Consider the following 25,270-nt stretch of genomic DNA (forward strand, 5'->3'; position numbering starts at 1 on the left):
ATGTCGGATGGAAGTCAGAGCCCGCTAGCTTCACGTCTTGCTCACGCCGGCCCTGAACTCTGTGGGTGCCGCGAAGCATTCAAGAGTGCCAGCGCTCGCATCCTGCTGGCCGGGGAGGAGGGGAAGGGAGGGGCCCATTCGCCCTCTGCTGGGGCGCTCTTCACTCAGAATCAACGCCGCGATGCGTCGAGCCACCAACGTCTATGTCATTTGCTCCTTCGCCGCCATAGGCAAGTTTCCTCGTGCTCCTCTACCCAAACGACCGCAGCAAGCGCGGCTAACGGGCAGGTGCTCTCATCCACGCAGGCGGCGGGCTGTTCGGCTTCGACATTTCGTCCATGTCGGGCGTCATCGGCACGCAGGCATACAAGCAATATTTTGGGAACCCGGTCTCGTATGTCCAGGGGGCCATCACGGCGTCGATGCCGGCTGGGTCGTTGGTCGGGTCGTTGATGTCGTCGTTTCTTGCCGACAGGTTGTCGCGCAAGGTTTCGCTGCAGATTGGCTGCGTTTTTTGGATCGTGGGCAGCCTGATTCAGTGTGCCTCGCAGAACATTGCCATGCTGTGTGCGGGACGGACGACGGCCGGCTTGTGCGTTGGCATTGCGAGCTCAGTTGTGCCCATCTATCAGGTGCGTGAAGAACCTTGCAGTCAAGTTGTCCCTTGATCTCCTCTCCTCCTTTTTGTCTCGCGAATGATGAGACGCGATGCCGCTGATCACTAAGAGCAGTCCGAGATTGCTCCCAAGGAGATACGCGGCAGGGTCGTCAGGTACGTTGACCAGATAAGGGGCAGGCGGCTAAGTCCTGACAAAGCTTTCATGACGCAGCCTGCAGCAATGGGCCATCACCTGGGGTATCCTCATCCAATACTTTATCCAGTACGGCGTGGCCGAGAGCATTGGCGGAGGACCCGGTGATCCGAAGCAGCCAACGGTGGCGTTCCGGATCCCGTGGGGGGTGCAGACGGTGCCCGGGTGCGTGCTGCTCGTCGGCCTCTTCTTCTGCCCGCACAGCCCGCGGTGGCTGGCGTCGCAGGACCGCTGGGCCGAGGCACTGGCAGTGCTGGCGGACCTACATGGCGACGGTGACGCCCGCGACCGGCGCGTGCTGGCGCAGTATCGTGAGATCGAGGACGCGCTGCGCCTCGAGCGCGAGCAGGCCGAGAGCAGCTTCGCAGCGCTGCTGCGGAGGCGCATGCTCAAGCGCGTGGTCCTGGGCATGAGCATCCAGGCTTGGAGTCAGCTGTGCGGCATGAACATCATGATGTGTACGTGTCCCCGAAGGATCTCTGCTCTTCTGCTAACACCTGGGGGCGGTCGCTTCTTATGGCGGCAGATTACATTGTCTATGTCATGGAGGGCGCTGGCATCGCATCGCCGCTCCTGACTGCCTCGATCCAGTATATCATCAACGTCGTTCTGACGCTGCCTGCGATTCTCTTTCTCGACAAATGGGGCCGACGCCCGGCGCTCGTGGTCGGGTCGTTTCTCATGATGACTTGGCTCTTTATTTCCGGTAAGAGACCCCCCTTATCCTTTCTCCTCGTTGAGCTGACGAGATCCCTCCCGGCCACCAGGGGCCGTGCAACAATACTATGGTCGACCAAATACGCCAGAAACGAGGACTGGTCAGAACAAGGACACGACGTGGATCGTTGCGCACAACCGCCAGGCCTCGTGTGCCATCGTCGCCTGCTCGTATCTCTTCGTCGCTACCTTTGCCACCACCTGGGGCCCAACGTCGTGGACGTACCCTGCCGAGATCTTCCCGTCGAGGATCCGAGCCAAGGCTGTGTCCATCAGCACCGCGACCAATTGGCTCTTCAACATGGTGCTGGCCTTTGTCGTCCCTCCGCTTCGTACGTGCTCCCCTCCCCGCGGCCCCCAGCGCGGTGCATTGCAGACTTGAATCGAAAAAGTATAGAGGTATTAACGTCGTGATGCTGTTCGAGTGTGGCATGCCAAGTAAGGAGGCGGCTCTCCCTCATTCTTTCCAATCTCGAGCATGACACCATTGGCTGACGCTCCGTGTGTGCACAGCTATAGAACTTACTACCTGTTCGGATCCTGTCTGTCTAGCCTCCCTTTGAGCTTCCTCGCGACCTGACAGCTGACGAGTAACTCATGTCAGTCAACGCCGCCGCCTTCTTCCACATGTTCCTCGCGGCGCACGAGACAAAGGGCTACACGCTGGAGGAGATGGACGACGTGTTCGACTCGGGCGTGCCGGCGTGGAAGCGCGGCAAACCGGTTCACAGCCGCCTGGAGGAGCTGGAGATGCGGTTGGAGACGGAATCGGCGGCCAAGATGCATCAGTCACCGGACATATGCGAGCGGCCGGAGACGCCGTGAGGGCGGAAGGCGTGCTTCTCCGTGTGACTGGGCGGCAGCGGCCTCTGCCTTGGAATGCTGCGACATGGCTGATTGTGTCTGTCGCAGGGGATCTATCGCACATATCAAAAGCCAAGCAGGCATTGTCAGATCTCTGAGAATGTATGATTTGGCCCCTCACCCGGGGTCGGGCCTGATATTCCTGCATATCCTATGCATTTTTGGATGTCATGTACAAGTCCTCGGCTCTCTTCCTCAAGTCTTATGTCCTTGGGGGGGGGGGGCAGATCTGAACCTTCATGAGCCATGTTGACGGCACACCCCATCCCTTTCTTAAGGGGAATAGGCGCACCGGTCCACCCAGACTATTGCGGTCCGTACATTGCAGTCAACATGGCCTCGCAGAACCAGGTAATGGCACGCCTGCCGTCCTCGAGGGCGCCATCCATGGCGAGGAACGGATGCGGCTGGCCCTCGAGGACGTGAACCTGGGTCTGGACGCCCGCCTTGGCCAGCTTTTCCCCAAACTGCTCCCCCTCGTGCCGCAGCACGTCGCATTCGCCGAGGACGATAACGGCGGGCGGTAGGCCGGACCAGTCGCCTTGCCAGAACAGGGGGCTCGCTTCAGGGCGGGGCCAGTCGCTGCGGTTGGGCAGGTAGTGGTGGCGGTACCAGAGCATCTTGGCTGCTGGCAGGGCCGGGGCGTGTTGGTTCTCGGCCCACGATGGGTTGTTGGACGTGTCGGCCGTGTTGTCCATGACGGGCACTGAGAGAAGTTGTAGGCGAAAGGCAGGCGAGCCGCCTCGAGCCGCCGCGCGCTGGCACATGATTGCTGCCAGGTTGCCACCCGCCGAAGAGCCGCCTGTGGCCATACGATATGTGTCGAGTCCGAGAAGATCCTTGGCTGGGCCGAGGGCCCAAAGCGCCACCTCCCAGGCGTCGTCGACAGCAGCGGGGAAGGGATTCTCGGGTGCTAGTCTGCCGTATGCGTTTCGTCCTCATATACGGATGGGACGACGTGTTAGTCTCCTCTCGATCCGTCTCCAAGATGTGCGCAAGGAAAAAAAAAGAAGGAAGACGTACCTATAATCGGCCGTCATGACGACGCACTTGGCCCGGGCACATATATTGGTGGCGACGACATTCTCCGTCTCGATGTTGCCGAGCACCCAGCCGCCGCCGTGGTAGTAGAGCAGCACGGGCCAGCCAGAGGCGGGCTGCGGGCCGTCCGGGGTAAAGCAGCGGACCCGGACATCCGGACCGGAAGTCTCGGTCCGCTGAACGGCGTAGTCGGCGGTCTTAGCGACGGGGACCAGCGGGCCGGCGCCGGGGATGAGGACGCCGCTAGCACGGGATGCGGCGACGGGCTGAAGGTGGACCTGCTGTTTATCGGCGATGTGCTGGCTATAAAAGGCGGCGTACTCGGCGTCGATGCGGTTGACGATGGAAGGGTGGAGGGGAAACGGAGGCTCCGACATGGCGGGCGGTTTTATCAATCTCTACTGGCGCTCGTCCGTCCAAGGCGAGAGATATGGCGCAAAAGAGAAAGGAAGGGGAGGACGGTGAATGGGGGTCCTCTATCGGCGAGGGAATAGCGCCCATAATGGCATCCCAGTCCCCCCGTCCCCCCGTGCCCCCCTATCAGGTGGTTTGAACTTACTCGAGGCGGAGCCGTCTCCAGCTTCTGCGTCGCAGCCAAACCGAGCGTCGCATTGTGGGTGCTCATGACGGCCGGCCGCGTGCTTGTACGATGCTACGGCCCGTTATGCTTACAGCAATGGACCTTCTGAAGGCTGGGGTCGGTGGACACAGCGAGCAGGGCTTATGCTTGTCCATCATCGATGTCTGAGATTCACTCTCCCCAAGGTTGAGCCTCCTCGATGCGCCTGTCCGGTCCAGCGGCTCCTCCTTGCGAAACAGAGCCACGGTCGAGACGCTAGTCCATTCATCTCGGCGCTCTCCAACTATTGAAGTCTAAAGAGTGCCGCTCCCCGCACGAGTGTGTGTATGGGATGCCCCGATGTTTAACGCTTTTTGTGGGGGGTGAGCTTGGAATATGAGATGGCACCCAGCGCTCGTTACCCGCCGTCTGGAGCACCATGTACACCAAGCGAGTCATGAGGCTGTGTTACTCATGGTTGGTTCGCCGATGTCAGCTCCGCTCCGCTCATATCAAGTGCCTACTGTACCCTCGTGAGCCCGCTGCCGAGAAGCAGCCATCCCCGACAGACTGCCCGTGTATCTGACGAGTGAGTTGCATCCCGGAGAGTCCACGGGTTCAAAAAGGAAAGGAACAATCATCTCTATCTGCTTATCCTGAGAGACAAAATCGACAACGGCCGATCCTCCCCTTCTCCTCCCGACATGTCTTCTCCCGCCGCCGCCTTCTACCCGGTGTCGCCCAAGGCCGCGCTCAAGGCCACCTACGTGGGCCAGTCCATCCGCAACATCCCGACGCCGGCCGTCATCATCGATGTCGCCGCGGCGCGGCGCAATTGCGAGCGCATGCTGCAGGCGTGCGATAGGCTGAAGCTGTCCTGGAGAGCCCACGTCAAGACGCACAAGGTCCATTGCTCCGCGACTCGGGTTCGGGCGCCATTCGAGGGGGCTAACCGTGGTCGACGGCAGCATAGACGGTCGAGCTGGCTCGGCTCCAGGTTGGAGCCGATGCCGCCCGGCCCGCCAACCTCATCGTGTCGACCCTGGCCGAGGCCGAGTTTCTACTACCCGCCCTAACCGAGTATCGAAGCCAGGGAAGACGGGTGAATGTACGACGGTCTCGCTTCACACGCCTCCCCCCTCCGAGGAGTTTAATACGTGTGCTTATCATGGACTCCTAGGTTCTCTACGGCCTCCCCGTTGGCCAAAACGCAGTGCCTCGCCTAGCCGCCGTGGCCCAGTCGCTCGGTCCGGGCAGCGTCTCCGTCTTGCTAGATGACCCCGCCCAGCTACCCGTCGTGTCGCGCCTCCGCCAGCAGTCGGGCTTTGTGCCCGATGCCCTCATCAAGATCGACATGGGCGGTCGGCGCGCGGGGGTCGTCGCAGACAGCGCTCGCTTCCTCGAGCTCGCCGACGCTGCCCTCGAGGCGCACAAGCAGGGGGACATGTGCCTCGCTGGCTTGTACTCGCACGCAGGCCACTCCTACGGGGGGGACAGCCGGGTGGCCGCCCTCAAGATGATGAAGGCAGAGATCAGCGCCATGCGGGACGGCGCCGACTGTCTACGAGCGAGAGCGGCGGACAAGGGCGTGTCCGAGTTGTCTCGGCTGACCCTGTCTGCAGGGGCATCGCCGACGGCCTTGTCGGTGCAGAGCATTGTTAGCGCCGCCGAGGGAGAGGACCGGCAGGACGTCACTCCCGAGCTGCAGGCCGAGGCGGCCTCGCTCGCGGCCCTCTTCGACGCCGTCAAGGATGAGGGCCACACCGTCGAAATCCATGCCGGCGTCTATCCCACGCTGGACCTGCAGCAGCTGGCCGCGCATAGCCTCTCCTCCTCGCGGCTGTCGTGGGGTGATATTGCGTTGACTGTCCTCGCCGAGGTGCACAGCGTCTACCCTGAGCGAGGCGCAGACGGGACCGCCGAGGTCCTGATCGGCGCCGGCCTGCTGGCCCTGGGCCGCGAGCCGTGCAAGGCGTACAAGGGCATGGCGATGCTGACCCCGTGGGGCAGGCCGGGCGTCGACATGCCGGCCGGGGACGTCGAGGACTTCCAGGGCTGGGTCGTCGGCCGCTTCTCCCAGGAGCACGGGATCCTGACGTGGACGCGCAGTCAGACCGACAAGCCCGGCCCGACGCCGGAGCAGGGCATGGTCGAGGTGGGCCAAAGGGTCCGGCTGTGGCCCAACCACGCCTGCATCACCAGCAGCCACTATGGGTGGTACTTTGTCGTGGACCAAGGCAGGGCCGGCAAGGAGGACGAGATTGTCGACATCTGGCCCCGGGCCAAGGGCTGGTAGGGATGGAGAGGCCAAGACGCAGCTGCGTCTCCATGTGACACCGACTGGCAGCAATGTGATGGACGAATGCATCAAGACCCCCACGTTGAGTCAGGGCGTGCATCGATCCATCCTTGGGAGCGGTTGGGGGTGGAGGGTTGAGCATGCAACGATTCCGTCTTACTCCAGTCTTCCCCCAAGGATGCTTCACTTGAGGCGGCATAATGCGGTCCGTATATGTGCATGGGCGTATCCGAGCATACGTTTCTTCATGTATCTGCGAAATACGAGTGAGTACGAGGGGGTGGGTTTGACCTTCATGCGAGCACTGTCACCCCCTTTTCTCACTCGATCGTGGACATGCATCAGCTTACACAGTAAGATGGACTTTGTCAATACTCCCTCGTCGGAGCAAATCTGACATTTGAATACGAATTACTCGAAGCCGTATATGTTCCATCTCTTCGCTCCCCTATCCGAACTTGAACTGGCACACAGGCTTCCTCCTCGCGAGGGGTCATAGCCACCTTGGGCCGACCGCGGCGCCGTCTTCCGCATTACATCGGCAAGTGTGCCGCAAAGGCCTGGAGTAAGTATATACAGTATTATGTCTGTTCGGCTGTCAGGCCGCCATGTTCGTTCACGGCAGGTGGCAGACTGCGTCACCCGTCTGAGGGTTGCATGGAACGTAAGCACAGTCGCCGAATCGGTCTGGTGCATGCATGATATTGCGCACTTGAAAGGCTCATGTGCAGGTAGGGCAACTCGCGGCCTGGCCAGACTGGAGTTGGAAGAAGTGGTCACTGGACAATACAATCTTTCCTTGTCACTCTATCGAAGCTGGAAACAGTACTTTGTGGAGCTTGGGGCACCGCCTTCAAGCGTCGTTGAGCCTTTGTCTGTCCCTAAAGTACAGCCGTACACTCAATCTCGACATCGGTATCCAGCGGCAGCGTTTTGACGGCAACGCAACTACCGAATCAATCAGCATATTGTTATGCAGCCCGCTCCGTCTTTGATTACGGACGCTTCATGCAGCCCACGCATTCTCTGATACGGCCGGACGGGAGGGACGACTGGGGATAGACTCACGTCCGGCAGGGCTTGACTTCACCCCAGTAAGTAGAGTAGACCTCGTTCATCTTGACAAAGTCGTCCATGTTAGACAGGAAGACGTTGACTTTGACGACCTTGTCGATGCTGGAGCCCGCCGCCTCGAGGATGGCTGTCAGGTTCTTGATGCATTGGTGCTGTAGCGCGCTCGGTTAGTCTGATGTGTCCGCCTCCTCCGGCCTGCCGTGCGGGCTTGCGATGATTAGAGGCGGCAACGTACGGTATGGGCCTGGATGTCGCCGTCAATCAACTTGCCCGTCTGCGGGTCCATGGGAACGGCCCCGGACACAAAGACCATGCCGTTGGCCACAATGGCCTGGCTGTAGATGCCGGCGAGGGGCTTGGGGGCCTTGTCCGTGTGGACGGCTGAGCCTTTGGGAGCCATGATGTCGACTATAGTCTTCGGAAAGGCGGAACGGACTCGAGCTTGTAGGGCCGACTGAAAGAAGACAATCCGGAGCGAGTTGGGCGATGGGCGTGCTTTGAATGGCAATGCGGATATCGACGCAGGCAAGCCGGCACTGGTTGACACGCAACCGGGCACTGCCGGTATTATTATATTGCACCCCCCTCTACAAAGTACATACAGTTGGCCGTCAAATTCAGAAGGGCTTGCCCGACAGGCTCCATTCCCCGCCTTAACGCCCTTTGCAGGACAACTAGGGTGCAGCCGGTGGGCCTTGAGAAAGCGGCAGGCATTCCGTCCATGATAGGCCTTGTCCCCATCAACCAGCCAAAAGGCCTCGGCAGATGCAAAAGCTTCTCCCTAATCAACAGGACCTGACTGGATTGAGATGCCCCGGCCGTCTAGTACTGTATCCCCAAGTGATTGCTACTATGGACGTCTGTGGCAACGAACAAGCAGGAGATGCCTCCAACCGTTTTGTACTCTGTCTCTTCCATTAGAAAGAGAAAGATTGAAAGCCTTGACCCCATTTCAAGAAACGGCAAGTGGTTCCAGTGTAGTTGCTAGAGCGTGACCCACGTCTTCAGAAAGAGCGGCGCGGGCCTCCCTTCGCTTGGCGACCGACTCCGTCCAACAGTTGCGGCACTCTTCGGAGAAGCATTTCCCCAACGTAATTAATTATGTGGCTGTAGCATCTAGAGTCAAGTCTTCCTCGTGTCACAGCCTGTCTGGTGCCAATTTCGAGTTGTATGGATATGGAGGTTCACAACATGACGCTGCCGTTGACACCCGACCTGACCACTATTCTCACATTGGCAGCAATCATCATCGACTCGCCTTGCCATTTTACCCTTGGCACAGGGATCGAATATCTCTCTGGCGGAGAGTATCTCGTCTATCCTCTGAAGAGCAGCTCAAAGCTCCGAATATGTATTCGCGTTCTTAAGAACCCAACAAATCCCCACATCGGCCCTCTAGTCGACCGTGAGGCACAAATTCGTCGCCGCATAGACGCTGCCCGGATAGACCTCTTTCAGCCGCTTGTTTTTCCGATGCCAAGGCAGACAACCTGCTACATACACCTTTCATGGCTCTCGGCTGGGCCGGCGGCAGCCTCTTGAACTGGTCCGACTCTAGCCCAGCTTCTGAGTGCAACGCAGACAGGTGATTCGTGGTGTTGCTAGTGCGAGTCTTAATTTGCCCGTGACCACGAGCCTGGTCCGTCCAACGCCTCTTGTTTCATGAAGTGCTCTAACATAATTGTATGAGGGACGGCGCTCAACGGGATCCGATAAAAGATTGATCGCAAAACTGTCCGCGCAAAGGCCGGCCAGGTTCCCGGGGGGAACAGTGGCCGAGTGCCAGCAGCAGATGTAGCTCATACAGAAGCACTGGGAACCCGAACTTGACGTCGCGCCCCATGTGCTTGTTTACGGTGACCTTTCGGCTAACAATGTTCTCGTCGACGAGCATTACAATGTCCAAAGGTAAGTCGAACTTCGAAATGTTGAGAAAGCAAGCTAATATGTCTAGCATCATCGATCTTGGCTGGGCGGATTTGTCCTGCTTCAGTTCGCAGCCGTGTACCCGCGCCTCCTCGCATACGAACCATTTCAGGGTCAATGGACGGAGAGTAAGACCAAATGGATGGAACATGGCCGCGCCCTTTAATTAGATTCCGTCAAGACGAGGGCCAGTCAAGAGGGCGGCATCATACTGGACTACCTACGGATGCTTTCACGTCGAGATGAGGCTAGCAGGTATTGGTGGTTCACTGCTGCAAGTCGCATAGGCATTCACAGAGCCATGGCTTCATGTGACTGGAGGCCTCCAGTTTAAAGATGTGGTCGGCCTTGAACTTGGCCGGAGGATTCGGCTGGAATCCTTGCATAGATGGCTTCTGCTGGTCGATATCGCGGGGCTTCGAGGTGCCCGACGTGGACCTTGAACGTTCGGCGCCGACATACGGGAGCGGTCCGATCACTGCACTGACACGTTCCAATTCATGGCTGACAGGCACCTTGACCGGGGTTTCACTACGGAGTAGTTGGCGTGGCAGAGGGCCCCCGGAGAGGTGCGGAGATGGATGATGCGGGTGAGCTGCAGGCTTCAAGTGAAGCACCACAGCCTCTACTCTACTCGGTACAGTATATCTTTCTATCGCGCCTGCAACCGGACCCCGCACCTTGTCTACATGTTCCCGCTCCAGTTGGAGGATCATCACTCCTCCCAGATCCACGCGTAAACCCGAACTGCGTCACCTACGCGGCTGTCAATAGAGGCACGTTGTTCCCTGCCTTCGCCAGTCTATCTCTCAGAGGAAAGATCTCGGCTGACCATGTACTGTAATTCTGCAGCATGCAGCACTAGCCAATCTGCGGGTACGAATACAAACATGCACAGCTGAAGTGACAGCTGGGGAAGCACAAACAAGCAAATGGCAAGGAGATGCGTTGCAACGGTGGAGCCCACGTGGCGTTTCCCAGATACAGACGGGCTCCGTTTCTTGGCACAAAGTCAAGGGGGCTTCTGTAGATGGGCGGCATCAGGTGGGGAGAAGAGGCAAGCCGTGGGATGGGAAGAAGGGACAAAGCGGCAGACAGAGGCGGGCACTTATTTATTACCCATTCCTTCTTCCGTCATACACATCGTCACTAGCCTCCTCCGCCGCTCGGAATATCGCTCGCCGAGGCTTGGCATCCGAGTCAAGAACATCCAAACGCTCAGGCGCGGCCGCTTCCACCAGCTCCGCCCCGCGCCCTCTTCCATGTCATCTTGTTTTATTTTCCAGCCCCCTTTCTCACACTGTCTGTCTTTGCTGCTTCGAAACCTCCCCCAGCCGCGTCCCACCACGGGCGGTTGCTGCTGCCACTGCGTGGCCTCCGTCGCCATGGCCGTCACCCCTCCCAAAGCACAAGATGACGGGGAATTCGGTCAAGTTGAGAGCTGCCGCGAACCCGGCGCCGTGACGGAGACGGCGCGTGTTATTGACCATGCGGCCGAACGCAGCTTGTGCCTTAAGTTTGATGTCCGCATCCTGCCTGTACTGGCCATCATGTGTAAGTCGCGACTGCAAACCGTAGCATTCTTCTCCTCAAGAGACTTGAGGCGGAAGACGAAAGCCAGTGTGGCTGAGTTGTCGTTAATGTCTTCATCGCAGACTTGTTCAATGCTCTCGACAAGGGAAACCTGAGCAATGCCCAGACGAATGGGCTCGGCGAAGGTCCGTAGGCGCGACACGCTTCAAGGGCCTCGATCGCAGCCAACAGACAGACCCGTGCTGACTTGAACAGACCTCGGCTTCAAAGACGGCCAGTACAACCTCGTCGTCTCCATCTTCTTCGTCCCCTTTGTCCTCTTCGCGCCGCCCTTTGCCATGCTGAGCAAGAAGCTGGGCCCGGCGCGGTCGCTGCCCGTCATGATGTTCGCCTTCGGCTCCATGACACTCGCCACGGCCGCGACGCAGAGCTTCGGCGCCCTCTTCGCCGTCCGCTGGTTCCTCGGCATGGCCGAAGCCGCCTTCTTCCCCATGGTCATCTACTACCTCACCACCTTTTACCGCCGCGGCGAGCTCGCCCGTCGTCTCGCCGTCTTTTACGCCGCCTCCAACCTGGCCAACGGCTTCAGCGGCCTTCTCGCATTTGGCGTCTTTCACATTCGATCCGAACGCCCGGCCTGGCGCTACCTCTTCCTCATCGAGGGCTCCGCCACCATCCTGTTCGCCGCCTTTGCTTATTGGTACCTGCCCCGGAGCGCCGCCGAGGCCCGCTTCCTCGACGACCGCCAGCGCGCCCTCGCTTTCCACCGCATCCAGGTCGACTCGTCGTCCATCGTCTCCGAAGACTTCAATCTCCGCGACTCCCTCTCCATCTTCACCTACCCGACCTCGTTCGCCTTCCTCGCCATTGAAATGTGCCTAGGCGTTCCGCTGCAGTCTGTCGCTCTCTTCCTACCGCAGATCATCGAGCGGCTCGGCTACTCGACCGTCCTGACGAACCTCTATACCGTCGCTCCTAGCGCAACCGGCGCTGTCATGCTCCTTATACTGGCCTTTTGCTCCGACTTGACCCGCATGCGCTTCCCCTTTATCATTCTGGGATACGTCTTCACCTTTGTCGGCTTCATCATCTACGCCTCCATCGACCATGTCGAAAACCGGCTCCAGCTCGCCTACAGCGCGACATTTATGATGTGCTGGGGCACCTCTGCTCCGTCCGTAATCCTCTCGGCCTGGTATAATAACAACATTGCCCACGAAGGCCGCCGCATCACCCTCACGTCGGTCGGTGTGCCTCTGGCCAACGCCATGGGCCTCGTGGCTAGCAATGTCTTTCGCGAGGACGATGCCCCCAAATACTTGCCCGCCCTCATCACAGCCGCCAGCTTCGGCGCCGCGGGTGCTCTCATCACTGCCTGCCTCGGCGCCTATATGATTTTCGACAACAAGAGACGGGACCAGAGAGCTGGCATCCACGTAGATGTCCGTGACATTCCCACACAGCGGCTGCGCAACGGCCCCAGCGTCGACGAATTCCGATGGTTTCTGTGATTATATGTAAATGTACATACCACGGGAGCATAGAATGCTTTGCCCTGTAACCATTGATGACTGGAGAAGTGATGAACTGAATCCAGTGACCTCTATAATACTTCGATGCTGTACAAGACCCGTGCAACCAGGATGCATGGCTCTCTTACGAATGTGTATTCGCACTCCCCAACGCCTCTATTGACCTAGGAGTTCGCTCTTCTGCTTGTTTGGGGAGCAAGCAAACAAGCCCAACATGTGGAGATTTTCCTTTTCGTACAACGTCACCTCGTTCCCACTTGTTCCATTGCATCTTCACGGCAAGCGACCTAGCCATAAATCATGGCTGCGAGATCTTCCCTAAATGTGCTTTCAATCTTCCAGAGTAAGCTTGGCGTTCCTGCCCTTCCACCATAACCAAAGGGACTTGGCCCAGAACCAGGACTCTAGTGTGCCAAAGAAGCAAAGGACGGCGATGAGGAAAAGCTTCATGTTCCTGCTTAGCCCCAAGCCGGCAAAATTGGTTTCGAATGACGGATTCTGCGACGCAGGAGACCCATTCTGTGCTCTGGGCGGTGTCTGCTTCTGGCTCTCGGGCCGTGGCGGTCGAGTTGAGAAAGGGGACGATAAAGTGTGACGGCCCACGGTGAGTGCAGAGAGCCGCAAAGGCGCCACGGCTGGACTCGCCGTCTGGTAGCCACGCGCCAAAGAGAGCGTGGGCCGGAGCATTCTTGCTGGTGCCGGCGACATCTTCGTTTCGTGAAAATGGTGAGCTCTTCAAGCGCGGGATATTCGGTCCTCTCGACTGTTCGGAGAATGGGCGTTCATAACTTTGGGCTAGTGGAAAGAAACTTCATGTTGACTCACAGGTGTCAGCACCCGTGGAGCACATCATGAAACGGACATTCTTCATTGTCACGTGGGGTAAGCAGCCGTATTACTGGGCATGTCTGTTCCACAGCCGACAGATTCCTTTTGCGGAATAGGATTCAAGTTCTATAGGTCTTAAACGCTGTCGCCGGGAAGTGGAGCTGGTCTTGTTACCCATCGCAGTTGAAAGCTTCAATCGTCTCACGTACGGGTGTTAAAAGAACCCTCTCCGCGTGACTTGATTGAGAAGATAACATGTACTCGGGTTGCTTTCTTTAGATCAAAGTTGCCTATATATACTGAGTTACTAATTCATCAATGCGATCCGTTTCACACACATGTTGCGCCATTGAATGTATTCTGTTGCGGCCCAATAGAATCTGGAAGCCATGTCGTCAGAAATACCAACTAATCATCGGTTCGTTCGAGAGAGCCTGCATTCGAATGCGTTGGAGGGGATGATTCGTGCCATGATATTCTAAACCGACTCCGATATAATTAAGCTTTACATCATAGAAGCTTGATTTCTCTCACGCACTGAGGCCTGACAGCCGGTTGACTGTTTTTGGAAGGCCTTTGTATTCGCAGTAAGCCTAGTCATGCTAATGTCAACAGACTGGCTTGAAGAAGAAATCCGCTTAATGAAAGGTGTGCTCATACCAGGCGGCGGTGCGGAAAGTGCCGGGCGTTACTTCAACGGTAAGCGGATATACGATTTAACGGCTGGCCACATCAACTTTCCTTTTCGAACAGGTTTTGATAATATTTCTGTTCAGTCTATCAGGTTCAAGGCAAAGGCTGATCGCTGAGCGAATTGGGATGTATGTCTGCGTGGAGCAGTGCCTGGGAGTATCTACTGTACCAGACAGGCAGCTTGGTGGACTCACGGGTTCTGATGCGGAGTAGGATTTCTTCTGTAGCCCCTTAGCGTCAAAGAGCTGGACCCACGGGTGTCGCGTACTGCGTACTGGTAAGGAATGTCATTGTCAGTGGTCAATCATATATAGTGAAGAAGCACATCCACGTGTAGCTTTGACATTAAGAGGAGGCCTACAATGCTTTAGGTACGGATACTCCAGTCCATGGTAGTCCATTGTCTCCTTCTTGGGAAGCTCCTTTCGGCAGGGGTATTGCTTTTACCCACTTCATTCCGATATTGCCCCATTGAATTCCATGTATCAAACAGCATGAAGGGGTCTACTCTCTGAATGCCGTGCTCCGTCCGAGCGGAGCCGAGCCAAGAGCTTTGTGAGAAATAAATCGAACCAGCGCAACACACAAGTGGACTCCAAGACTTTTCTAGAACTCCAAGCTCACCTTACTGCATGTAGCTGGGATTCCACTCGTATTGACCTGTATTGTCTAGACCAATTCGGCGGGCGGTGGAAACATTGCCCTTGAGCCATGCGTGCACATAGGCAGACAGCAGAGTAAGCCCCTACTCCTTCGAAAAGTCACCAATAATCAATTAAATTATGATATTATCCGCCGGATCTCCTCAGAGTGGCAAAAAAGCCATTATGAGTTATGTGCAAGTCATGAAGTTCCTGAACTGGCCAGCCTTATTTCTCCTTCTGCACCATGTGGCCTAGAAGTGAGCATTAATGTCATTTGAGCTACATATAGCTTGCAGCGACCGCTGTAGCGAGAATACTCAGTCTTGGCGGTGTGGGATGCTCATTTCTCAGAAGGGCCAATCAGACACTCCATATAATTAGAGAGCAGGCATGGCTTTCCTGTCCTGTTCATGACATTGAACCACTTCATCGTACCGCCCACATCTATTTGTGAGCGTCTTTCCATCTTCTCGACTTAACTCTTTTTGGTATGTCAATGACGACCATGGCAAGAGCAAACACTAGTGATGACCTTTTGGAACCTCTTTGGGGAGAGGTTACATGAAGCGTACCCAAGCAACAAGAAAGAGACCACTCAACTAAGCGCTTGTTACATAATGCATCTTTAACAATGTACAGAGGTTGATATCGCGAGGTTGCGTGCATGTAGCACGCGCATCTGGGCTGGCGTCGAGACTTCATTGAGGCACGAGCTGCATGTATAATGAATGAGAATATCGCCATGTGCATGTTCCCAGAGAAGCTTCATCCTCAATAAAGCAAAGCACCACGCAAGGGCTCAGGTCTTTGAGTGGAGAGGAATGAAATCTTCGGCCTGAAGAAACAAGCTCAAGTCTCCCAAGGCATCATCCCCTTCCCAGTGGCTGTTGACGAGGCTGAAGTACTGATCCTCAAATAGCTCATCTTGAGTCCGTGTCTGTTCCAGTGCCGGAGACGCCCGGGAATCGCCCCGATGCGGCAGGACTGGGCTTGCGTTGACTGAGCCCGGCGTCGTGGCTGATCTCTTGGTCCCGCCACCCAGCTCGTTGGCCGAGCCCTCGGCCTGGGCGGCATGCAGACGATCTGCGATGGAGCGATCAAGGTATTGGAGGAAGAGATCAAGGACATTATTGTTGATGCGCCAGTATTTTTGTATCTCCTTGAGACACAGCAGGCTCATCTGCGCCCGATGCTCGGCGATTCTCCTGGAAACTCCAGAGCCCCGGCGGATGCTAATGGCATGGATGCACAGCGCGGCAAAGAGACTGGTGATCCTAGACAGTGACGTTGGCATTGGATTGGAGAGCATCGAAAGGAGAGGAAGGGTGCATCAAGACCGATCGACATGCGTCTACTCACAAGTGCATTTGTCCGTAGCGTAGCGTACCATGAGTCGACATGTCCTCAGCAATCCTGCTGATCCGGCAAGCGGCATTGGTGACTACTTGATTGCACTTGTTACCCTCCTCGTGCCGGAGGAAGCTGTTCCTGTGTATAAGAATACGAAGGTGGCTATGTTCAAGGATGTCGTACGGAGTCAGCGTAAGACTTCGTCTCCATCCAGCCGACCGCCTTGCGAACGAGCATGAATGGGAGCAAGAATGATGCATAAACATACTTGTAGGCCATATGCAAAAGACATGTCCACACAGACTCGCTACCTTCTTCAGCCACATACTTCATGGTGTCGGGGAGGCTGTTCTTCCAAGCCTCAAGGGACTTGTCAAGGCCTTGGACATCCGCAGGGGTTGATGCCGGCTGGCCAGGAGAAAAGTGAAGATCGATGATACGGCCCACTATGAAGAATGTGTCAAAGAACAACGTATGAGAGAAGCCAGAGCCAGGAACAGGATGGCAGGTCTGCGCTGACATGCTGGGTTAACTCACATAGCCTCGCAATCTCAACCATCTTGATGGCATAGGTTATGTGTTCAGGCTGACACGACCCGAACAACAGAATGTTGGAGCAGTAGACTTCCGACTCAAGGTCATTGGCGCTCAGAGGCTCAATATCGCAGTCTTCGTCTCTGATGCGGCTAGGCAATCCCATCGCCGCAGCCACTTGTCGCTCTCTTACCTGAAGATACGTGTTAGCTGGGCTCGAAGCAGGCGTATGCTCGCGAGATTGAGCGTCGTGCGTACATAGATGGACCACCATATTCTGCGCCGCATGCGCGTCATGTGAATATTCTTGGACGCGGACGATTTCGGCCTTGCAAGGGCGAGTTAGATGGATGTACGGAGTAGGTATGCCATGAACGGGTAGTTCCGGGAGCAGAAAGAAGGCATATGACCACGGGAAAAGTCGAAGAATGGAAGGGACTCACGATCTGTGCAGGCCGTACGATTCGGCAAGGGTAATGACAACGCCGAGCCAGTACCTGACATCTCGCACATCGGCAGGGCCGCCGCGCCAGAAGCTCATGAGGAAAATGGACTGGATGAGGATCATCTCGTCCTTTTCCCAGTCGGCGTGGAAGAGAAGCCTGGCCCGGGTGTAGAGCAAGCGCTTAGCCTCGGAGCGGTCCTGGAAGCCCATGGCGACGACGGTTTCATCGTCGCAGTAGGTGGCGCCGATGAAGAGCATGGCCTGCAGTAGGAAGCGCGAAATATCCATGGCGGCAAGCCGGCGCGTGATCTCGGCACGGTCCAGGATGGGGAAGGACGGGTGAAACCAGGTAAAGTAGGCCTGGAGCGCCGGGAGGCACGTCTGCAGGTCCGGCAGGGTGAGGGCGCCCTCGTCGCGGAGGTAGCGCATGGTGCCGGCGCTGATGCCGGCGCCCTCGGTCTGTGCCTGCGACTGCGAACGGGGGCTGCCGGGGATGGGGAACGTGAGGCGCGGCTTCTGGCCCGACGAGGCGGCTCCGGGCCCGCCGGCGGCTCCGGCTTCGGGATCGTCTCCAGGCACCAGTGTCAGAAAGTTGGATTCGCCAAAGAAGAGCGTGCCTGTCGCGGAGGCGGACGACGGCGTCTCTGCCTGGTCGGGCAGCCCCGGTGGCGGTGGCGGCGGAGCCGGGGTCGGGGTCATGGTCGGGGCCGGAGCCGGAGCGATGCGCTGTGGCGAGGGTCGGCCTCCCGAGTGCCCACCCGGAACTGTGCTGCCGCGACGGTCGCCATCCTCGGGCGCGAGCGAAGAGCGCAGCGCGTGCACAGCTGCCTCGCCGGCGACAAGAGGACTGGGCGACGCGTGTGCCTCTGTTGCGGCCAGTGGCTGAAGCCGGCGAGAGCGACGCGGATACCTATGATTGAGCGCATCCAGAGGTGAGCACACGATCGAAGCCCGATTGAAGCCCGGTTGAATGTCCCTTGAAAGCAGACACGAGGAGAATACAAACCGACCTTCCTCGCCGGGACGGGAGAATCTCGCATTGGACGCCCGACGCCGAGCAGTTGGAGCAGGGTTGCATCTCGGTTACATTGCATTTGACGCGGCGACTGTTGCACTCGCGGCAGGCATGCTTTGCCCGAGTCTTCTTGGTCGACGTTGGCGGTGCCATGGCTGTATTGATGGCCGGACCATTGAGGTTCGGGGGGCAAGCAAGCGGCCCTGGCTTGAGCCTCGAGGGAGTGAGAGGGGTCCGCCTCAGTCTGAAGGATTATGAGAGACTCTTGGATTCCACTCCTCCGTGGTCGTGCCGCAAGACAGAGAGACAGTGGGTTGAGGGAGCGAAATGTCGACGATGAACTGAATTACTCCGGTGGCGAGAGCTAATAACGACCGGTCGTTTTTTTCACTAGAGCTGCCCGCTCTGCTCATACTTGTGCTCTATAATAGTGACACGTAAAGAGCGGCCATAGCCTCGAACGGGCCCAACTCATGCTGCTGCTATAAAGAGTGAGAAGCCGACACCGCGGAATCCATCGTAGAAACGTCCTTCGACGTCTTTATTTCATTATTTATCCGCCGCTGAAATTGTACGGCTTTGTGGTCATTTAGGCCTTCCACGACCGAGCATAGATGACCCGGTCGGCCCGGCTCCTGTTGTGTCACTCAGAGACTCATGCATGTGGCCACATAGCCAACGACAACATCAAAGGGTTATAATACATAAATAAAGTCGGTTTATATCTTCCATTGAATCTCCATCAGTAGCTCCTCGGAAGCTTCAGCACCTTTTCACCAACATAGTTGAGAATCATCTCTCGGCTGACGGGCGCGATACGCGGCACCAGACACTCCCGGAACCAGCGCTCGACGTCATATTCGGCCGCATATCCCATGCCCCCGTGCGTGAGGAGGGCGCGCTCGCAGGCGACAAAGGCGGCCTCGGCAGCCAAGTACTTTGCGCTGTTGGCGGCGATGCCTACGGCGGCGTCCTGCCGTTCCGACTGCCCATCGGCCGCCGCCGCGACGCCGCTGGCATCGTAGAGGCGCGCGGCACGGTACGTTGCCAGCTTGGCCGCCTCGAGCCGCATGTAGGCGTCCGCCAGCGGGTGCGCGATGCCCTGGTTCATGCCGATGGGCCGCTCGAAGACGACTCTTTCGCGCGCGTACGTCGCGGCCCGGGTCAGCGCCGCATAGCCGAGTCCCAGCGCCTCGCCGGCCAGTAGACACCTCTCGGCGTTCATGCCGTGGAGAACAATCTTGAAGCCATTGCCCTCGGCGCCAATGCGCGCCGTCTCGGGAATGCGGTAGTTGTCGAAGAAGACCTCGTTGGCGTCAACGGCTCGGCCGCCCATCTTCTTGATCTTGCGCATCGTCAGGCCCGGCCGGCTCCGATCTAGGTCGATGCAGAAGAGCGAGAGCCCCTGGCTCGGCTTGCGGACCATGTCTCGCCGCGTCGTCCGGGCCAGGAGCATCATCTTGGACGCCACTTGTGCGCAAGTAATCCATATCTTCTGACCCGTCACGCTGTAGCCGCCGTCGATGCGGTCCGCCATTGTCGACAGGCTCAGCGTATTCAGGCCCGCGTCGGGCTCTGTCACCCCGAAACAAACCCGCCATTTGCCCGAGATGACGTTGGGAATGGTTTCTTGCAACTGCTCCGCCGAGCCAAACTTGGCCAGCGGCTGGGTTGCGTAGACGTTGGCGTGGATGGCCTGCGCGCCCGCCATGCCGGCCCCGGACTCGGCTATGGTCTGCATCATCATGGTCGCCTCGGAAATGCCCAGTCCGGCACCCCCCAGAGCCTCGGGCAGCGCGATGCCCAGCCAGCCGTCTCTTGCCAGAGCCGCGTGGAACTCTTCGGGGTCCTGTCCCTTCTCGTCATGTTCCCGCCAGTACGCGTTTGGGAACTGCGAGCAGACCTGACTGACGGCTTCCCGCACCATGATCTGATCCTTAGTGAAGCTTGTCATCTCCATGACTCCTCGCTGGGGGGTGGCCGAGAACGCCCGCGGGCCTGTGGCTGCACGACGGCATGGGGTGATTGTCAAGGCATATGCTCGCCGTATCAACGGCCGCGATGAAGTCAACATGAGGCGAGACATGATGAAAGGCGCTCCCCCAGTGGAGCTCTCAAGTCACGAACAAGCCACCAAACCAGACAGGCCCTGCTGCTCAAGCCATGGTATCTTGAATGCTCTTTTAAGTTTTATACAACTTCGACCTTCACAGGAGACACTGCTGCATGACTGCAGTTGAGACTTGAGAGTAAGACTTGGCTACATGGGGAGCTCTGGTCATGTTTGGAAATCGGCAATGTGCTCATGGCTGCCATCATATAGCCGACATTGGATCACGCTTCAGTAACTACGGCATAGCCGACTCGGCATCGCCACCTTGCAGCGACCAATTAGAAAGGGGCATTTCCCCTCTAGCATTCCCCGCTGCGGGCGCACTCCGATCGGAATCTCCAAATGACATCAACCTCTAAGCGCGGCATTGCGTGAAATCTTCAAGGCTACCGGCAGGTAGCGCATCTCGCGGTAGACAAAGCGCAATGTCTTCACCCTTGAGCTGCTTGAAGACTCGTGAATACTCTCTCTATATAAGTCCCATCGTTAGTCGCCATCGGCAAGAAAGGTCGGCGTCCAAGAAGCGTAGAGAAGAAATTCAAGGTTCTCCAACACCCATCTTTCTTCACGATTCAACTTACTTGTGTGACGGAAATAAACTCCTCATAGGCCCCGTCCACCTTCAACTTGCCGCGGACGAGATCGCCAACCCCGCCCAGCAAGGCCACGACGGTGGTGACTTTACTGTCCCAAGTGACTAGGGCCGAGACCAGCTCTCCGTCAAGCCTTGTCGACTCTGTGCTTCCGTACGGGTCTGCCGCGCCAATTGTCAGCATTGAGCCAAAAATTGGACGTTCCAGGGGCGCTGCCCGGATTGAAGGCTAGACATACTCTGCATCTTCTTTGCCGCCACCATGTTGTGCCACCACGCGAGTCCGACGGCCCTGTCGAACGTGATGGTCGGCCAGGCACCGTACGGGGTGACGACCTCGCGGTATTGGCTCTTCTGGCTGGCAATGGAAGGGATGCCGGCCGGGGAAATGTACCCCATTATGGTGTCCGACTCTGGATCAGTCGAGTTGTTTACCGAAGCAAACAGTCCGGGGACCCGGGTCAAGACCGAGTTGCAGGTTCTCGCTCGCTCTGCATTATGATAGAGACGCCTGGTGAAAGTATAACTTGTCAGCCACTCTCGGTTTGTTCAAGAAAACTTGTTCGCATCTCCGATCTCCTTGTTCATCACCAGGAGCGCTCGTCAGAGAACACGTACCGGACAATATCTACGTCGTAATACGGCAGCTCCAGAACTTTCCACAGCTCGTGGCTTGAGAACCAGTGTCCTAGAACAGGAATTAGTAGCGGCCCCAGCGGTAGAGGTGTCCGGCCGTCTCATTTGGGGGCCGGTTTCTGATAAAACCATAGCTCACCTTGCTCGACGGTTATGGGGCCAACGCCACCCGCACTGTACTCTACACTCACCAGCTTCTTTCGCTTCACTTTCCAGAGGTGCTCCTTATCCTCTCGAGACAAGTCAGTGAAGAGGTGCAGGAAGTGGGTGAAGAGCTCTCCCTCATATGGATCGTCGAGGTAGTAGTCACTGCCCTCGCACTCGTAGCGCTGGCCGGGGTCCGATACAGGCAGCTGCTGGTCCTTGATCTTGGTCACCGCGCAGACCCGCCCGGAGCCGGAATAGAAGACGCGGACGGCGGTGGTCTTGGCATGGTCGAACCACTTCTGCCAGTCTCTCGCAAGCTCGCGAAAGCTTGGCTCGCGGCTTCTCTCCAGGGAAGAGATGCAAGCATATACGGCCCACAACAGTTCCCTATGAACGAGGGCGAATACAACTCAGTCATGCGAAGCAGCATCGGACTTGGGGTAGAGCGTGGCTTGCCTACCCGTTGTCCAAGGCCGGGACGCGATTGACCCAGTCCCAAGTAGGTTGCACCTCTGCGCTGCTGGTCGTCACCCACGGCAGAAACCCACCGAACCCGGGATAGGATTGGTTGAATCGAAGATACGTCTGAAGCTTCGTCGCCATAATCGAGGCCGCAAGCTGGGCCGCACGTGGAGGGTCATCGGGAGCGAGAAACCGCGCCGCCTCTCGCGAGCCAGCAATGACACGGGCGTAGAGCATCATCTGCAGAGCCTGGGCGATCGCCTTAAAGTAAGCACGTGGTGTTCCAGAAGAGCGCATGGATCCAGCCACCTCCGTTGACCAACCTCCTTGCTTGCTGCGCTGAATGGGTGCTTCTTGGTGTGATCTCCGGTGGTCCAGTCCAGCTGCGTGCCATCATAGGTCATGCCATTTGCAGCGTTGTACGCAACCTCATCCTGATGGAACTTGCCCTCCCAGAACAAGAGATCCCAGGCGAAGCTACGTGGATCGACCAGGATCTGCTCCTGCGTCCAATCCAGGGCAAACCGGCAGGGCGGCGGGCCACGGCGCCGGCTGGCCGGGAGAGGTGCAGAGGCGATTGCCAGGCAAGAAATGGCTAGGAGCCGTTGCAACAGCGATCGCTTCATGTTTGGGTCGGTGAGTTGAGATGAGTGGGAAGAGGAATCGAGGCAACATACTGCACATGTACAGACGAAGCGGAGTGTGAGTGACAGCAACCCTACATGAAGAAGTCTCTCACAATATACCATGCATGAAGACATACAGTACAGCATGACTGCAGAGTACAGTTCGACAGTATTAGACCTCCGGTCTCAGGACCCGGCAACGCGCCTCATCGCCCCCCATTTTCATTGGTTCTCCTTGAGGGGGAAGATGACACTCCCATGCCAGCATACCCAGCACGGGCCGATCCGACAGCTGCTGCAAATTGGCATGAACTCATAATCCCCCTCTCCCAACAGCCTCCAGTCTGCAACTCACCCAAAGCGGGAAGCTGGTAAAGAGCCCCGTATGACTGCAGAGAAACGAGGCGGCTGCATGCCGGTGCCGGCCGGCCATTGGATCAAGGCGATGCGGAGTACGAAGTAATATCGCATCCTACGAGGCGCGAGCCCTGTTTTCTGTTCCGTTGTCTCTTGGGCGTTGGTCGTGGCATTTGACCGTCATAAATCCCCGATCCTCTTTTCTTCCCCCCTTTGACACGTTTTCTCCGAACTGTCCCAAGCATGATGGCCGCGGACTTTTGCCCGCTCTGGCACAAAAGACAGCGAGTGCCATGATGCCTGGCTCTCCTCCCCGTCCTCCGTCCCCGATCACGGACCGGCCTCGGCGCCGACCAGCGAGCCGGGCTTGCGATCGCTGCCGCCGCAGAAAAGCAAAGGTATTACAAAATACAAGAATAGAAAGGGGGAAATGTATAACATGACAAAGTTTCTCCGGCCTGACAGTCTCGGGATATTATCTAGTGTGACTATGTCGGCTCCACCGGGAGTTGCACCCACTGCCGCGACAACGATGTGCGCTGCACCTTTGATTTGCCCCTGGCCAGACGCGGGCCCAAGGCCAAGAAGAAGCCCGATGCTTTGCTTTCAGCCTTGTCCTCCGCCCGTCAACCACCTCTGCCGCCATCCGCCGCCAGCGGGAGCAGCGCGGCAGCCAGTCCCGCCGTCAACCCGAGCAGCATCCACCACGTGCTCTCTTCCCCGGTCATCAGCGACGCCCCGACGCCCAGCCTGTCCGCCTCGGGCCATGCCGTCCCGGCGCTGAGTCGGTGGCGCGCCCTGTCCCGCGCCGTGCAGCTGGCTTTGCGCAACACGACCCTGGAGTGGACCGTGACTCGCTGCCTCGACCTCTTCTTCGAGTATCTCTACCCCCTGACGCCCTTGGTTCACGAGCCCAGCCTCCGAGATGGCCTCGACTTCTTCCTCACCGAGGCCACCGCATACGCAACCGACCACCCACCGAACTCAGCATCCCACTCCGACTTGGACACAGCACCTTCGACCACCACCGTCGCGGCAGCCGGCGTGAGTCGGCCATGGTCTCGGTTCCCCCGGAACGAGGTATACGCGGGCTCCAACGGCGAGTCCCTCAATACGTGGCCCGACGCCACTTTTACCTTCATCACAGCCGTCTGCGCCGAGGCGGCCTTTCTCCTGCCCAAGGACATATTCCCGGAAGGAGAGCGCGTGGCCGACATCTTCCTCCGAGCCTCGCGCGACTGCTTGGCACATTATCTAGAAGCAGATCTGGAGAGCCCCAACGCAAACTCTATCACCATTCGTTACTTTCACTCCAACTGCGTTCATGCGGCTGGAAAGCCAAAGTACTCGTGGCACATCTTTGGCGAAGCGACACGTCTCGCGCAGGTAATGCATCTCCACGACGAGTCGTCCCTCGAGGGGCTGCATCCGGTCGAGGCCGAGCTGCGGCGCCGAGCCTTCTGGATCGTATACATGGGAGACAAGTCGGCCGCCGTTCTCAACAACCGTCCCATCACCCTTCACAAGTTCTCTTTCGAGTCAGGCATCACCATTGAGTACCCAAGTGGCCTCGGGGCCCCGGCCCCCTCTCCCATCGGTCATGTTCCATCAAACCCTGCTGTCCGAGCTCAAGGTGCCCGGCAGAGCTTCATAGACGGGTTCAACGCAAACCTGCGACTCTGGCAGGCGGCCTCGGACGTCGTGCTCGAGATACGATTTTTGCAAGACCAGAAACCATCGCCGAGATATTCCCACACGCCTTCCGAGATTTTGTTGACAGAAGATGATCGGCAACGGCTCGACTCTCACTTTGTCCGCTTCATCACCTGCCTCGACGACTTGCCACCGTACCTGCAGTCGTACACGTTTGCGGCCATTGCCAGCGGGGGCAGGCAGACAACGCAGTCGACCCAGTTCATCATTCAGTGCGCGAACCTTCAAGTCTCTTTTCACTGTCTGCGTATGGTCATCAACCAGAAGTTTGAGGACATCTCCTATTTCCCTCCCGGCGCCGAACAGGCCGACCTGAGGAAGACGGAGATTGTTCGAGACATGTTGCGGGTCATGCATGAAGCGCCCTTCTGGTCTTTGCAGGTCAACGGCGAGCCCTATGTAAGCCCTCTTTACTCGCTGGCTACGAGTTCGGGGCCCACCGTTCATATCAATTACTGACTTTAATATTTCACCTCACAGGTGGAAAAGATTCGCTTGATAGGGGCCAGTTTGCTGGCCATCATTCATCGAAACCAGACATCTCCTCTCGGCGCGAGAGCACGCGGCGACTTTACGGTCCTCCTTGACATACTAACAAGGCTGGATTCCAGGGCATCTGACGCGCTACGAAGCAACTCTACGCTTTATACTTAGAGTCAATTCAGCCTGTAGCTTTAGAGATGGTTTTATGCTCTCTTCTTCAGGCTTAAGAATTGGTAGATGTCATTGAAGGAAAGCGAACTGAGAAACGTAAAACA

At 57.6% G+C, this 25,270-nt stretch overlaps 9 protein-coding genes across 9 annotated transcripts; 4 read left to right on the forward strand and 5 right to left on the reverse strand.

Annotated features, from left to right (window-relative positions):
• Positions 1-181: 181 nt before the first annotated feature.
• HRG_07557 (sugar transporter domain-containing protein) lies at positions 182-2,354 on the forward strand (the record flags this gene model as incomplete). Its single annotated transcript, XM_044866028.1, has 9 exons — positions 182-230; positions 307-632; positions 732-772; positions 831-1,270; positions 1,339-1,518; positions 1,580-1,861; positions 1,955-1,967; positions 2,043-2,071; positions 2,134-2,354. The coding sequence occupies 9 exons, from the start codon at positions 182-184 to the stop codon at positions 2,352-2,354; spliced, it is 1,581 nt and encodes a 526-aa protein (XP_044718992.1).
• Positions 2,355-2,698: 344 nt separating this feature from the next.
• HRG_07558 (alpha/beta hydrolase fold domain-containing protein) lies at positions 2,699-3,811 on the reverse strand (the record flags this gene model as incomplete). The annotated part of the gene is made up of 2 exons (XM_044866029.1): positions 2,699-3,311; positions 3,417-3,811. The coding sequence occupies 2 exons, from the start codon at positions 3,809-3,811 to the stop codon at positions 2,699-2,701; spliced, it is 1,008 nt and encodes a 335-aa protein (XP_044718993.1).
• Positions 3,812-4,697: 886 nt separating this feature from the next.
• Positions 4,698-6,289, forward strand: HRG_07559 (putative serine dehydratase domain-containing protein; the record flags this gene model as incomplete). The annotated part of the gene is made up of 5 exons (XM_044866030.1): positions 4,698-4,898; positions 4,967-5,101; positions 5,174-5,638; positions 5,702-5,958; positions 6,004-6,289. 5 exons carry the CDS (start codon positions 4,698-4,700, stop codon positions 6,287-6,289), a joined length of 1,344 nt encoding a protein of 447 aa, XP_044718994.1.
• Positions 6,290-7,173: 884 nt separating this feature from the next.
• On the reverse strand, positions 7,174-7,766 carry HRG_07560 (endoribonuclease l-PSP domain-containing protein; the record flags this gene model as incomplete). The annotated part of the gene is made up of 3 exons (XM_044866031.1): positions 7,174-7,240; positions 7,361-7,518; positions 7,602-7,766. The coding sequence occupies 3 exons, from the start codon at positions 7,764-7,766 to the stop codon at positions 7,174-7,176; spliced, it is 390 nt and encodes a 129-aa protein (XP_044718995.1).
• A 2,911-nt stretch (positions 7,767-10,677) lies between these two features.
• HRG_07561 (major facilitator superfamily domain-containing protein) lies at positions 10,678-12,336 on the forward strand (the record flags this gene model as incomplete). The annotated part of the gene is made up of 3 exons (XM_044866032.1): positions 10,678-10,846; positions 10,948-11,010; positions 11,081-12,336. The coding sequence occupies 3 exons, from the start codon at positions 10,678-10,680 to the stop codon at positions 12,334-12,336; spliced, it is 1,488 nt and encodes a 495-aa protein (XP_044718996.1).
• A 2,985-nt stretch (positions 12,337-15,321) lies between these two features.
• HRG_07562 (fungal specific transcription factor domain-containing protein) lies at positions 15,322-18,019 on the reverse strand (the record flags this gene model as incomplete). The annotated part of the gene is made up of 7 exons (XM_044866033.1): positions 15,322-15,796; positions 15,882-16,010; positions 16,201-16,318; positions 16,410-16,599; positions 16,665-16,734; positions 16,850-17,761; positions 17,862-18,019. 7 exons carry the CDS (start codon positions 18,017-18,019, stop codon positions 15,322-15,324), a joined length of 2,052 nt encoding a protein of 683 aa, XP_044718997.1.
• Positions 18,020-18,608: 589 nt separating this feature from the next.
• On the reverse strand, positions 18,609-19,826 carry HRG_07563 (acyl-CoA dehydrogenase, middle domain-containing protein; the record flags this gene model as incomplete). The annotated part of the gene is made up of 1 exon (XM_044866034.1): positions 18,609-19,826. One exon carries the CDS (start codon positions 19,824-19,826, stop codon positions 18,609-18,611), a length of 1,218 nt encoding a protein of 405 aa, XP_044718998.1.
• A 508-nt stretch (positions 19,827-20,334) lies between these two features.
• Positions 20,335-22,442, reverse strand: HRG_07564 (GPI anchored protein; the record flags this gene model as incomplete). The annotated part of the gene is made up of 7 exons (XM_044866035.1): positions 20,335-20,448; positions 20,561-20,733; positions 20,811-21,082; positions 21,190-21,259; positions 21,347-21,741; positions 21,815-22,056; positions 22,140-22,442. The coding sequence occupies 7 exons, from the start codon at positions 22,440-22,442 to the stop codon at positions 20,335-20,337; spliced, it is 1,569 nt and encodes a 522-aa protein (XP_044718999.1).
• Positions 22,443-23,092: 650 nt separating this feature from the next.
• HRG_07565 (fungal specific transcription factor domain-containing protein) lies at positions 23,093-25,166 on the forward strand (the record flags this gene model as incomplete). The annotated part of the gene is made up of 3 exons (XM_044866036.1): positions 23,093-23,197; positions 23,283-24,911; positions 24,993-25,166. The coding sequence occupies 3 exons, from the start codon at positions 23,093-23,095 to the stop codon at positions 25,164-25,166; spliced, it is 1,908 nt and encodes a 635-aa protein (XP_044719000.1).
• Between the last annotated feature and the right edge of the window lie 104 nt (positions 25,167-25,270).

The sequence above is a fragment of the Hirsutella rhossiliensis genome (genome assembly GCF_020360975.1).
Source record: "Hirsutella rhossiliensis strain HR02 chromosome Unknown scaffold00008, whole genome shotgun sequence".
NCBI lineage: Eukaryota > Fungi > Ascomycota > Sordariomycetes > Hypocreales > Ophiocordycipitaceae > Hirsutella > Hirsutella rhossiliensis.